The 13,244-nt window shown below is 50.4% G+C and overlaps 1 protein-coding gene across 1 annotated transcript in view; it reads left to right on the top strand.

Annotated features, from left to right (window-relative positions):
* Positions 1-1,762, top strand: part of LOC143807195 (cadherin-1-like) — a 67,807-nt gene extending 66,045 nt beyond the window's left edge. Inside the window, exon 12 of the mRNA XM_077288484.1 lies at positions 1,562-1,762. Coding sequence (XP_077144599.1) covers positions 1,562-1,651 — 90 coding nt within the window. The 3' untranslated portion in view covers positions 1,652-1,762. The remainder of the gene's footprint in view (positions 1-1,561) is intronic.
* Positions 1,763-13,244: the final 11,482 nt, after the last annotated feature.

Here is a 13,244-nt window from a genome sequence, read left to right as displayed (position 1 = left end):
CTCTTTTAAAATCATAATGACAACCCAAAACATCCAAATGACCCTGATTAAAAGTTCACATACCCCATTTCTTAATACCGTATATTGCCCCCTCTAACATCAATGACAGCTTGAAGTCTTTTGTGCTAGTTGTGGATGAGGTTCTTTATTTTCTCAGATGGTAAAGCTGCCCACTCTTCTTGGCAAAACGCTTCCAGTTCCTGTAAATTCCTGGGCTGTCTAGCATGAACTGCGCGCTTGAGATCTCCCCAGAGTGGCTCAATGATATTGAGGTCAGGAGACTGAGATGGCAACTCCAGAACCTTCACTGTGTTCTGCTGTAGCCAATGACAGGTCAACTTGGCCTTGTGATTTGTCATGTTGGAACATCAAAGTACAACCCATGAGCAGCATCTGGGCTGATGAGTGTAAATTTGCCTCCAGTATTTGCTGATAACATGCTGCATTCATCTTTCCTTCAACCTTGACCAAGTTTCCTGTGCCTTTGTAGCTCACACATCCCCAAAACATCTGCAATCCAAACCATGCTTTACAGTAACAATGGTGTTCCTTTCATCATAGGCCTTGTTGACCTCTCTCCAAATGTAACGTTTATGGTTGTGGCCAAAAAGTTCAATTTTGGTCTCATCACTTCAAATCATCTTGTTCCAGAAGTTTTAAGGCTTGTTTCTGTGCTGTTATGCTTATTGTAGGTGAGATACTTTGTGGCATTTGTGCAGTAATGGCTTTCTTCTGGCGACTTGACCATGCAGCCCATTTTTCTTCAAGTGCCTCCTTATTGTGCACCCTGAAACAGCCACACCGCTAGTTTTCAGAGATTCCTGTATTTCAGCTGATGTTATTTGTGGGTTTTTCTTTGCATCCCGAACAATTTTCCTAGCAGTTGTAGATGACATTTTTGTTGGTCTACCTGACCGTGGTTTTGTTTTTACAGAGCCCCTGATTTTTTATTTGTTAATCACAGTTTGAACGCTCCTGACTGGCATTATCAATTCCTTGGATATATTTTTGTGTCCCTTTCCTGTTTTATACAGTTCAACTACCTTTTCCTGTAGATCCGTTGACAATTCTTTGGCTCTCCCCATGACTCACAATCCAGAAATGTCAGTGGCTGGATGAAAGATGCAAGAGTCTTTCTGGATCCCAGAAACTCACTCAGCTGTTATGCACACACACTGATTACAAGCAAAAAGGTCACAGGTGAGGATGTTACCTTTAGTAGCCATTCAAACCCATTTGTGTCAACGTCTGTGCATGTTATCAGGCCAAAATCACCAGGGTATGTGAACTTTTGATCAGGGTCATTTGGATGTTTGGGGATGTCATTATGATTTAAAAAGAGAAAACACAGTAGTTTGACAATAAATGGCTTCACCCTACCACTAACCATGAGTGGAGAAAAAGTTTTGGTGTTATCATTCATATTCTCTGAAAAAAGGCCAAGAAAGCAAAAATTCTAACGGGGTATGTAAACTTTTGAGCACAACTGTATATCACTAAAGACAGTAATGGAGAACATACAATGCCTCTGTGATGTGTACATTTCCATCTTATTTTACAGGTTGTTTTCACCATCTCGGACCCAAAACAGAAGTACCACGTGCCACTCCTTCTGACTCCGTTCTCATACACCACCTACAGAGGGAGTTAATCAGGCAAATCTACAGCTTCCGCCATTGTCACTTTGCATCTCTCATCCTGTATCCTGCATTTCTGTAATACAAGTCATAAAATCAGTCAAATAAACTGTGGTTACTCTCAATATTAGTGGTTCTGCTGTTGTGTATATGTCCAAGGTCAGTTCGCAGAGGTCCCATTAGTTCTGAGCACAGATATATACATTTGTTTCATGCTTTCTCCTTGTGCGCATTATTACCCCGTGCTGAGACACGCACTTTGTACCCAGATGGAAAGTGACAGCTCCTCTTAATGCACTTGTGTATGTCACTGTCAAGCACATTCAGCCATTTACGAACTGACTTGCCTTCAATAACATAAATATCACAAGCAAACACAGGCTTTAATACTGCCCCCTATAGACAAAAACATGACTTTGAGTAGGATGATAATTTACCTTTCCTGTCTCATGTAATAGTCATAAGTGTGAGCGAAATTCACTCTCTTCTATGCCTTTTAAAGTCAGGAGCCCCTACATTCTAGCATCTATCCCCTACCAGGAGCCCATACATTCTAGCATCTGTCCCTAGCAGGAGCCCCTACATTCTAGCATCTGTCCCCTACCAGGAGCCCCTACATTCTAGCATCTGTCCCTACCAGGAGCCCCTACATTCTAGCATCTGTCCCTACCAGGAGCCCCTACATTCTAGCATCTGTCCCCTACCAGGAGCTCATACATTCTAGCATCTGTTCCTACCAGGAGCCCCTACATTCTAGCATCTGTCCCCTACCAGGAGCCCCTACATTCTAGCATCTGTCCCTACCAGGAGCCCCTACATTCTAGCATCTGTCATCTACCGGGAGCCACTACATTCTAGCATCTGTCCCCTTCCGGGAGCCCCTACATTCTAGCATCTGTCCCTACCAGGAGCCCCTACATTCTAGCATCTGTCCCTACCAGGAGCCCCTACATTCTATCATCTGCCCCTTACCAGGAGCCCCTACATTCTAGCATCTGTCGCTACCAGGGGCCCCTACATTCTAGCATCTGTCCCTACCAGGAGCCCCTACATTCTAGCATCTGTCCCTACCAGGAGCCCCTACATTCTAGCATCTGTCCCCTACCAGGAGCCCCTACATTCTAGCATCTGTCCCTACCAGGAGCCCCTACATTCTAGCATCTGTCCCCTACCAGGAGCCCCTACATTCTAGCATCTGTCCCTACCAGGAGCCCCTACATTCTAGCATCTGTCCCTACCAGGAGCCCCCACATTCTAGCATCTGTCCCCTACCAGGAGCCCCAACATTCTAGCATCTGTCCCTACCAGGAGCCCCTACATTCTAGTATCTGTCCCTACCAGGAGCCCCTACATTCTAGCATCTGTCCCTACCAGGAGCCCCTACACTCTAGTATCTGTCCCTTACCAGGAGCCCCTACATTTTAACATCTGTCCCTACCAGGAGCCCCTACATTCTAGCATCTATCCCTACCAGGAGCCCCTACATTCTAGCATCTGTCCCTACCAGGAGCCCCCACATTCTAGCATCTGCCCCCTACCAGGAGCCCCTACATTCTAGCATCTGTCCCTACCAGGAGCCCCTACATTCTAGCATCTGTCCCTACCAGGAGCCCCCACATTCTAGCATCTGTCCCCTACCAGGAGTCCCTACATTCTAGCATCTGTCCCTACCAGGAGCCCCTACATTCTAGCATCTGCCCCCTACCAGGAGCCCCTACATTCTAGCATCTGCCCCCTACCAGGAGCCCCTACATTCTAGCATCTGCCCCCTACCAGGAGCCCCTACATTCTAGCATCTGCCCCTACCAGGAGCCCCTACATTCTAGCATCTGTCCCTACCAGGAGCCCCTACATTCTAGCATCTGTCCCTACCAGGAGCCCCTACATTCTAGCATCTGTCCCTACCAGGAGCCCCTACATTCTAGCATCTGCCCCCTACCAGGAGCCCCTACATTCTAGCATCTGTCCCCTACCAGGAGCCCCTACATTCTAGCATCTGCCCCTAACAGGAGCCCATACATTCTAGCATCTGTCCCCTACCAGGAGCCCCTACATTCTAGCATCTGTCCCTACCAGGAGCCCCTACATTCTAGCTTCTGTCCCTACCAGGAGCCCCTACATTCTAGCGTCTGCCCCTACATTCTAGCATCTGTCCCCTACCAGGAGCCCCTACATTCTAGCATCTGCCCCCTACCAGGAGCCTCTACATTCTAGCATCTGTCCCTACCAGGAGCCCCTACATTCTAGCATCTGCCCCTACCAGGAGCCCCCACATTCTAGCATCTGCCCCTAACAGGAGCCCATACATTCTAGCATCTGCCCCTACCAGGAGCCTCTACATTCTAGCTTCTGTCCCTACCGGGAGCCCCTACATTCTAGCTTCTGTCCCTACCGGGAGCCCCTACATTCTAGCATCTGTCCCTACCGGGAGCCCCTACATTCTAGCTTGTGTCCCTACCGGGAGCCCCTACATTCTAGCGTCTGTCCCTACCAGGAGCCCCTACATTCTAGCGTCTGTCCCTACCGGGAGCCCCTACATTCTAGCATCTGTCCCTACCAGAAGCCCCTACATTCTAGCATCTGTCCCTACCAGGAGCCCCTACATTCTAGCATCTGTCCCTACCAGGAGCCCCTACATTCTAGTTTCTGTCCCCTACCAGGAGCCCCTACATTCTAGCATCTGTCCCTACCGGGAGCCCCTACATTCTAGCATCTGTCCCTACCGGGAGCCCCTACATTCTAGCATCTGTCCCCTACCAGGAGCCCCTACATTCTAGCATCTGCCCCTAACAGGAGCCCATACATTCTAGCATCTGTCCCCTACCAGGAGCCCCTACATTCTAGCATCTGCCCCCTACCAGGAGCCTCTACATTCTAGCATCTGTCCCTACCAGGAGCCCCTACATTCTAGCTTCTGTCCCTACCAGGAACCCCTACATTCTAGCTTCTGTCCCTACCAGGAGCCCCTACATTCTAGCATCTGTCCCTACCAGGAGCCCCTACATTCTAGCTTCTGTCCCTACCAGGAGCCCCTACATTCTAGCGTCTGCCCCTACATTCTAGCATCTGTCCCCTACCAGGAGCCCCTACATTCTAGCATCTGCCCCCTACCAGGAGCCTCTATATTCTAGCATCTGTCCCTACCAGGAGCCCCTACATTCTAGCATCTGCCCCTACCAGGAGCCCCTACATTCTAGCATCTGCCCCTAACAGGAGCCCATACATTCTAGCATCTGCCCCTACCAGGAGCCCCTACATTCTAGCTTCTGTCCCTACCGGGAGCCCCTACATTCTAGCATCTGCCCCCTACCAGGAGCCTCTACATTCTAGCATCTGTCCCTACCAGGAGCCCCTACATTCTAGCTTCTGTCCCTACCAGGAGCCCCTACATTCTAGCTTCTGTCCCTACCAGGAGCCCCTACATTCTAGTTTCTGTCCCCTACCAGGAGCCCCTACATTCTAGCATCTGTCCCTACCGGGAGCCCCTACATTCTAGCATCTGTCCCTACCGGGAGCCCCTACATTCTAGCATCTGTCCCTACGGGGAGCCCCTACATTCTAGCATCTGTCCCTACCAGGAGCCCCTACATTCTAGCATCTGTCACCTACCAGGAGCCCCTACATTCTAGCATCTGTCCCCTACCATGAGCCCCTACATTCTAGCATCTGTCCCTACTGGAAGCCCCTACATTCTAGCATCTGTCCCCTACCAGGAGCCCCTACATTCTAGCATCTGTCCCTACCAGGAGCCCCTACATTCTAGTATCTGTCCCTACCAGGGGCCCCTACATTCTAGCATCTGCCCTACCAGGAGCCCCTACATTCTAGCATCTGTCCCCTACCAGGAGCCCCTACATTCTAGCATCTGTCCCTACCAGGAGCCCCCACATTCTAGCATCTGCCCCTAACAGGAGCCCCTACATTCTAGCATCTGCTCCCTACCAGGAGCCCCTACATTCTAGCATTTGTCCCCTACCAGGAGCCCCTACATTCTAGCATCTGCCCCCTACCGGGAGCCCCTACATTCTAGCATCTGTCCCTACCGGGAGCCCCTACATTCTAGCATCTGTCCCTACCGGGAGCCCCTACATTCTAGCATCTGTCCCTACCGGGAGCCCCTACATTCTAGCATCTGCCCCCTACCAGGAGCCCCTACATTCTAGCATCTGTCCCCTACCAGGAGCCCCTACATTCTAGCATCTGTCCCCTACCAGGAGCCCCTACATTCTAGCATCTGTCCCTACCAGGAGCCCCTACATTCTAGCATCTGTCCCTACCAGGAGCCCCTACATTCTAGCATCTGTCCCCTACCAGGAGCCCCTACATTCTAGCATCTGCCCCCTACCAGGAGCCCCTACATTCTAGCATCTGCCCCCTACCAAGAGCCTCCACATTCTAGCATCTGTCCCTACCAGGAGCCCCTACATTCTAGCATCTGTCCCTACCAGGAGCCCCTATATTCTAGCATCTGTCACTACCAGGGGCCCCTACATTCTAGCATCTGTCCCTACCAGGAGCCCCTACATTCTAGCATCTGTCCCTACCAGGAGCCCCTACATTCTAGCATCTGTCCCTACCAGGAGCCCCTACACTCTAGTATCTGTCCCCTACTAGGAGCCCCTACATTTTAACATCTGTCCCTACCAGGAGCCCCTACATTCTAGCATCTGTCCCCTACCAGGAGTCCCTACATTCTAGCATCTGTCCCTACCAGGAGCCCCTACATTCTAGCATCTGCCCCCTACCAGGAGCCCCTACATTCTAGCATCTGCCCCCTACCAGGAGCCCCTACATTCTAGCATCTGCCCCCTACCAAGAGCCTCCACATTCTAGCATCTGTCCCTACCAGGAGCCCCTACATTCTAGCATCTGTCCCTACCAGGAGCCCCTATATTCTAGCATCTGTCACTACCAGGGGCCCCTACATTCTAGCATCTGTCCCTACCAGGAGCCCCTACATTCTAGCATCTGCCCCTACCAGGAGCCCCTACATTCTAGCATCTGTCCCTACCAGGAGCCCCTACACTCTAGTATCTGTCCCCTACCAGGAGCCCCTACATTTTAACATCTGTCCCTACCAGGAGCCCCTACATTCTAGCATCTGTCCCCTACCAGGAGTCCCTACATTCTAGCATCTGTCCCTACCAGGAGCCCCTACATTCTAGCATCTGCCCCCTACCAGGAGCCCCTACATTCTAGCATCTGCCCCCTACCAGGAGTCCCTACATTCTAGCATCTGTCCCTACCAGGAGCCCCTACATTCTAGCATCTGCCCCCTACCAGGAGCCCCTACATTCTAGCATCTGCCCCCTACCAGGAGCCCCTACATTCTAGCATCTGTCCCTACCAGGAGCCCCTACATTCTAGCATCTGTCCTCTTCCAGGAGCCCCTACATTCTAGCATCTGTCCCTACCAGGAGCCCCCACATTCTAGCATCTGCCCCTAACAGGAGCCCATACATTCTAGCATCTGTCCCCTACCAGGAGCCCCTACATTCTAGCATCTGCCCCCTACCAGGAGCCCCTACATTCTAGCATCTGTCCCCTACCAGGAGCCGCTACATTCAAGCATCTGTCCCTACCAGGAGCCCCCACATTCTAGCATCTGCCCCCTACCAGGAGCCCCTACATTCTAGCATCTGTCCCTACCAGGAGCCCCTACATTCTAGCATCTGTCCCCTACCAGGAGCCGCTACATTCTAGCATCTGTCCCCTACCAGGAGCCCCTACATTCTAGCATCTGCCCCCTACCAGGAGCCCCTACATTCTAGCATCTGCCCCCTACCAGGAGCCTCTACATTCTAGCATCTGTCCCTACCAGGAGCCCCTACATTCTAGCATCTGCCACTGTTGAGGAGAGCCATAAGATCAAATACTTAATTACCCTCAACACATAAGGTAATTGAGAGAAGCAACCTATAACATGTATTGTTTAACCTTACATAAGTTTTCCTCAGACAAAGTGAGACACTGAAGATGGCTGCCATCTCCTGTAGCAGAGCCGTGTGCTCTGGTATCCAAGATGAACAATGAAGACACTAAAGATGGCCGCCATTTCCTGTATCAGCATGCCGTGTTGTTGTGAAATTGGATTTTGGGCTCCCCCGGTGGCCACTGGTGGAATTGAACTGGTGTGCATCATCCTCTCTGTTCACCTGTTTCCATCAGGATGTGGGAGTCGCTATTTAGCCTTGCTCCTCTGTCACTTCCATGCCGGTCAACATTGTAATCAGAAGCCTTTCTGTGCATGTTCCTGCTGCTAGACAACTCCCAGCTAAGTTGGACTTAGTCCTTGTTTGTTTTTGCATTTTGTTCCAGTTCACAGCTGTAGTTTCGTTTCTGTGTCTGGAAAGCTCTTGTGATCTGAAATTGCCACTCTGATGTTATGAGTTAATACTAGAGTCTTAAAGTAATTTCAGGATGGTATTTTGATAGGGTTTTCAGCTGACCATGAAAGTGCCCTTTCTGTCTTCCTGCTATCTAGTAAGCGGACCTCAATTTTGCTAAACCTATTTTCATACTACGTTTGTCATTTCATCTAAAATCACCGCCAATATTTGTGGGGGCCTCTGTCTGCCTTTCGGGGAAATTTCTCTAGAGGTGAGCCAGGACTATATTTTCCTCTGCCAGGATTAGTTAGTCCTCCGGCCGGCGCTGGGCGTCTAGGGATAAAACGCAGGCTACGCTACCCGGCTACTGTTAGTTGTGCGGCAGGTTTAGTTCATGGTCAGTTTAGTTTCCATCCTTCCAAGAGCTAGTTCGTATGTTTGCTGGGCTATGTTCTCTTGCCATTGAGAACCATAACACCGTGTGCTCTGGTATCCAAGATGACGCCCACCCTGATGACCTCATGGATCCACCCACAGTGATGCCCACCCTGATGACCTCACGGACCAACCCACCCTGATGACCTCATGGATCCGCCCATGGACTTGCTCATGCCCAATCCACTAACCAATGGAATACATCCGATCACTCCCATTTTAGAGCTAACCGAGCCCCCTTACAGGAGATATATAACATTGTGCTCTCACTAATAAAGCCCTTCTTGGAGCTGAGCCACACATTGATCAAGGAGAGTTACAGCTGACTGTGTCTGGTGTATTTCTTTAGTGCACATGATCAATATCCATTAGGCCAGGAGTAGGCAACTAGAGAATTGAACATTATATTAATTGTTCAACCCCAATACCCCTACCAGGAGCCCCTACATTCTAGCATCTGTCCCTAGCAGGAGCCCCTACATTCTAGCATTTGCCCCTACCAGGAGCCCCTACATTCTAGCATCTGTCCCCTACCAGGAGCCCCTACATTCTAGCATCTGCCCCTACCAGGAGCCCCTACATTCTAGCATCTGCCCCTACCAGGAGCCCCTACATTCTAGCATCTGTCCCTAGCAGGAGCCCCTACATTCTAGCATCTGTCCCTTACCAGGAGCCCCTACATTCTAGCATCTGCCCCTACCAGGAGCCCCTACATTCTAGCATCTGCCCCTACCAGGAGCCCCTACATTCTAGCATCTGTCCCTACCAGGAGCCCCTACATTCTAGCATCTGTCCCTACCAGGAGCCCCTACATTCTAGCATCTGCCCCCTACCAGGAGCCCCTACATTCTAGCATCTGCCCCTAACAGGAGCCCCTACATTCTAGCATTCTAGTAGGGGCAGATGCTAGAATGTAGGGGCTCCTGGTAGGGACAGATGCTAGAATGTAGGGGCCCCTGGTAGGGGACAGATGCTAGAATGTAGGGGCTCCTGGTATGGACAGATACTAGAATGTAGGGGCCCCTGGTAGGGGACAGATGCTAGAATGTAGGGGCTCCTGGTAGGGACAGATGCTAGAATGTAGGGGCTCCTGGTAGGGGACAGATGCTAGAATGTAGGGGCTCCTGTTAGGGGGCAGATGCTAGAATGTAGGGGCTCCTGGTAGGGGACAGATGCTAGAATGTAGGGGCTCCTGGTAGGGAACAGATGCTAGAATGTAGGGGCTCCTGGTAAGGGGCAGATGCTAGAATGTAGGGGCTCCTGGTAGGGGACAGATGCTAGAATGTAGGGGCTCCTGGTAGGGACAGATGCTAGAATGTAGGGGCTCCTGGTAGGGACAGATGCTAGAATGTAGGGGCTCCTGGTAGGGACAGATGCTAGAATGTAGGGGCTCCTGGTAGATGACAGATGCTAGAATGTAGGGGCTCCCGGTAGGGACAGATGCTAGAATGTAGGGGCTCCTGGTAAGGGACAGATACTAGAATGTAGGGGCCCCTGGTAGGGACTGATGCTAGAATGTAGGGGCTCCTGGTAGGGACAGATGCTAGAATGTAGGGGCTCCCGGTAGGGACAGATGCTAGAATGTAGGGGCTCCCGGTAGGGACAGATGCTAGAATGTAGGGGCTCCCGATAGGGACAGATGCTAGAATGTAGGGGCTCCCGGTAGGGACAGATGCTAGAATGTAGGGGCTCCCGGTAGGGACAGATGCTAGAATGTAGGGGCTCCCGGTAGGGACAGATGCTAGAATGTAGGGGCTCCCGGTAGGGACAGATGCTAGAATGTAGGGGCTCCCGGTAGGGACAGATGCTAGAATGTAGGGGCTCCCGGTAGGGGCAGATGATAGAATGTAGGGGCTCCTGGTAGATGACAGATACTAGAATGTAGGGGCTCTTGGTAGGGACAGATACTAGAATGTAGGGGCTCCTGGTAGGGACAGATGCTACAATGTAGGGGCTCCTGGTAGGGGACAGATGCTAGAATGTATGGGCTCCTGGTAGGGGCAGATGATAGAATGTAGGGGCTCCCGGTAGGGACAGATGCTAGAATGTAGGGGCTCCCGGTAGGGACAGATGCTAGAATGTAGGGGCTCCTGGTAGGGACAGATGCTAGAATGTAGGGGCTCCTGCATGATGTATGATGCAGGAGTGACAAAAAGTTACCCAAAAGCAGTGTGAAAGACACGTGGAAAGCATGCCAAGATGCATGAGAGCTGATTAAAAATCGTGGTTATTCCACAAAACTTTGATTTCTGAACTCTTCCTGAGTTAAAACATTACTATTGTTGTTTTTAAATGATTATGAACTTGGCTTTTTTGCATCATTTGAGGTCTGCAAGCAATGCATTTTTTGGTTATTTTGACCAGTTCTCATTTTCAGAAAATGCAAATTGTATTGTTTGGAACTTCAGAGACATGTCAGTAGTTTATAGAATAAAAGAGCAATTTACATTTTACTAAAAAATATACCTATAAAGAGAAAAGTCAAACTGAAAATTTTGCAGTGGTCTCATAATTTTTGCCAGAGCTGTGTAGTGTCAGTGTACAGGTAATATAGTGATCCAGGTGACATATAGGATCTCTACATACAGTATTAGTGTACAGGTAGTACAGTGATCAATAGTAACATTATACACACGAGAACTCTATATATTGTACAGGTTATACTGTGATCAATGACATTATACACTGGAGCTCTGTATATAGTATCTGTGTAAAGGTAATACAGTGATCATTGGTGACACTGTACACAGGAGCTCTGTATATAGTATAGAGTGTATAGTGTCAGTGAACAGGTAACACTGACTCACCAGTGACATCTCTAGGTGAAGTCCTTCTTCTTTGCTTTTCATCTTCATCTAGCACAGACCTCCATCACTTCCAGCCAGGGCTCATCTCTGCAGGAAATAACACAGCTAGAGCACCGCTTGCAGAACACATTACTTATTTTTTTCCCAACTTCTAAACTACACCAGATGAAGAAAAAAATGTGACATAGTGTCACTCTGCACCAGTAACAGGAGCGCCCCCCGCATTTAAAACAGTATCCTCAAAAACAATTAAAATACATCACTGCAGTAAAAATATTCCTTAACTAGCCCTTATAGTAACAATATCCCCCATCCTGGCCCCCGTCTCATTCCTGGCTCCAGCCATATGTTCTCCCATCTTTGCCCCATATGTTCTCCTATCCTGTCCTCATGAGTATCTATTCTGACCCATGTGATGTTGGATCCTGCCCCATTTGTCTCCATCCTACCCCAAGATCCTGCCGCATGTCTCCATCCTGACCACTGTGTCTCCATCCTGACCAATGTGTCTCCATCCTGCCATCAAAACATATTGCGGCTTGCCGTTTTCCATAAAAATAAAAAAAAACCTTTCTCCTTACCTGACTGCCCCATTTGTCTCAATCCTGCACTATGTCTCCCATCCTGCCCCCTGTATCTCCCATCCTGCCCCGTGTCTCCCATCCTACCCCAGTGTCTCCCATCCTACCCCTGTATCTCCCATCCTGCCCTCCGTGTCTCCCATCCTGCCCGTCTCCCATCCTGCCCCCTGTATCTCCCATCCTGCCCCGTGTCTCCCATCCTGCCCCCGTGTCTCCCATCCTGCCCGTCTCCCATCCTGCCCCCTGTATCTCCCATCCTGCCCCGTGTCTCCCATCCTACCCCTGTATCTCCCATCCTGCCCTCCGTGTCTCCCATCCTGCCCGTCTCCCATCCTGCCCCCTGTATCTCCCATCCTGCCCCGTGTCTCCCATCCTGCCCCCGTGTCTCCCATCCTGCCCCCGTGTCTCCCATCCTGCCCCCGTGTCTCCCATCCTGCCCCCGTCTCCCATCCCGCCCCCGTGTCGCCATTCTTCCCCTTCTATCTCCATTCTTCCCCGTGTCTCCATACTTCCGTGTCTCCATTATTTCCCCCTGTATCTCCATTCTGCCCCGTGTCTCCATACTTCCCGCTGTGCCTCCATACTTCCGCCTGTGTCTCCATTGTTCCCCTCGTGTCTCCCATCCTGCTCCCTTGTTTCCCATTCTGCCCCAGGCTTGCCACTTCCAACAAAAATAAAAAAAACTTTCTTCTTAACTGGCTCCGCTAGTGCATCAAAGTTCCCTTAATGCAGTCCAAGCGAGCACTCGCCGGAGAATGACAATTACATCATACGCCAGCGATGTGCATGCCGATCTCAGATGCCAGCCTTCGATTGGCTGGCAGCTTTTAACTATTGCCATGCGGGCCCGGGCCCACACCGCAATAGTTTAACTGAACCAGCGTCTTGGATGCAGGTTCAGTTACTGCACCGGCAGAAGCCTGCTGCTGGGGCCCGATGCGGCCCATCTCTGGTCATCGGGCCCCATACACCAGTCAGGGCAGTAAATGCCCTGATGGCGGCCCTGATCCTATCTATCCATAACGCTTACATCATCTATCAGCCATCCATCTTACGGAGCACAGTGCAGCTGTAGAGGACCTGACTGTTGTCTCTTGGGGCCCATTTCGTCCCTCTTTCTCCCTCATACATTTATACCAGTTTCTCTTTGGTTCTCTTGGCACCGCTGGGCATGAACACTACTGATGGAGATGATCTTGTTGAAGCTGCTTCACACCTCTTTCCTATTCATCACATGCGCTTTGTTGTGCACACGCTGCATGGATGGCCAAGAGCAAGAAGGCTGGGGTCCTGCCAGTGCTGCTGCTGCTTCTTCATCCTCATCAGATGAGGAGTTTGTTTTCGACAAGTATTTGGATGACATGGAGCAGGCGAAGCGTCACCACAGGGAAAAAGATTCCACTCCCATAGAAAACAGATTTTGCTGAAATATGGTCAACTTTTCACTTTCTCTCA

Source organism: Ranitomeya variabilis, chromosome 2 (genome assembly GCF_051348905.1).
Source record: "Ranitomeya variabilis isolate aRanVar5 chromosome 2, aRanVar5.hap1, whole genome shotgun sequence".
Classification (NCBI taxonomy): domain Eukaryota; kingdom Metazoa; phylum Chordata; class Amphibia; order Anura; family Dendrobatidae; genus Ranitomeya; species Ranitomeya variabilis.
The sequence above is the reverse complement of the archived record's forward strand: the minus strand, read 5'-3'. Positions and strand labels throughout refer to the sequence as shown.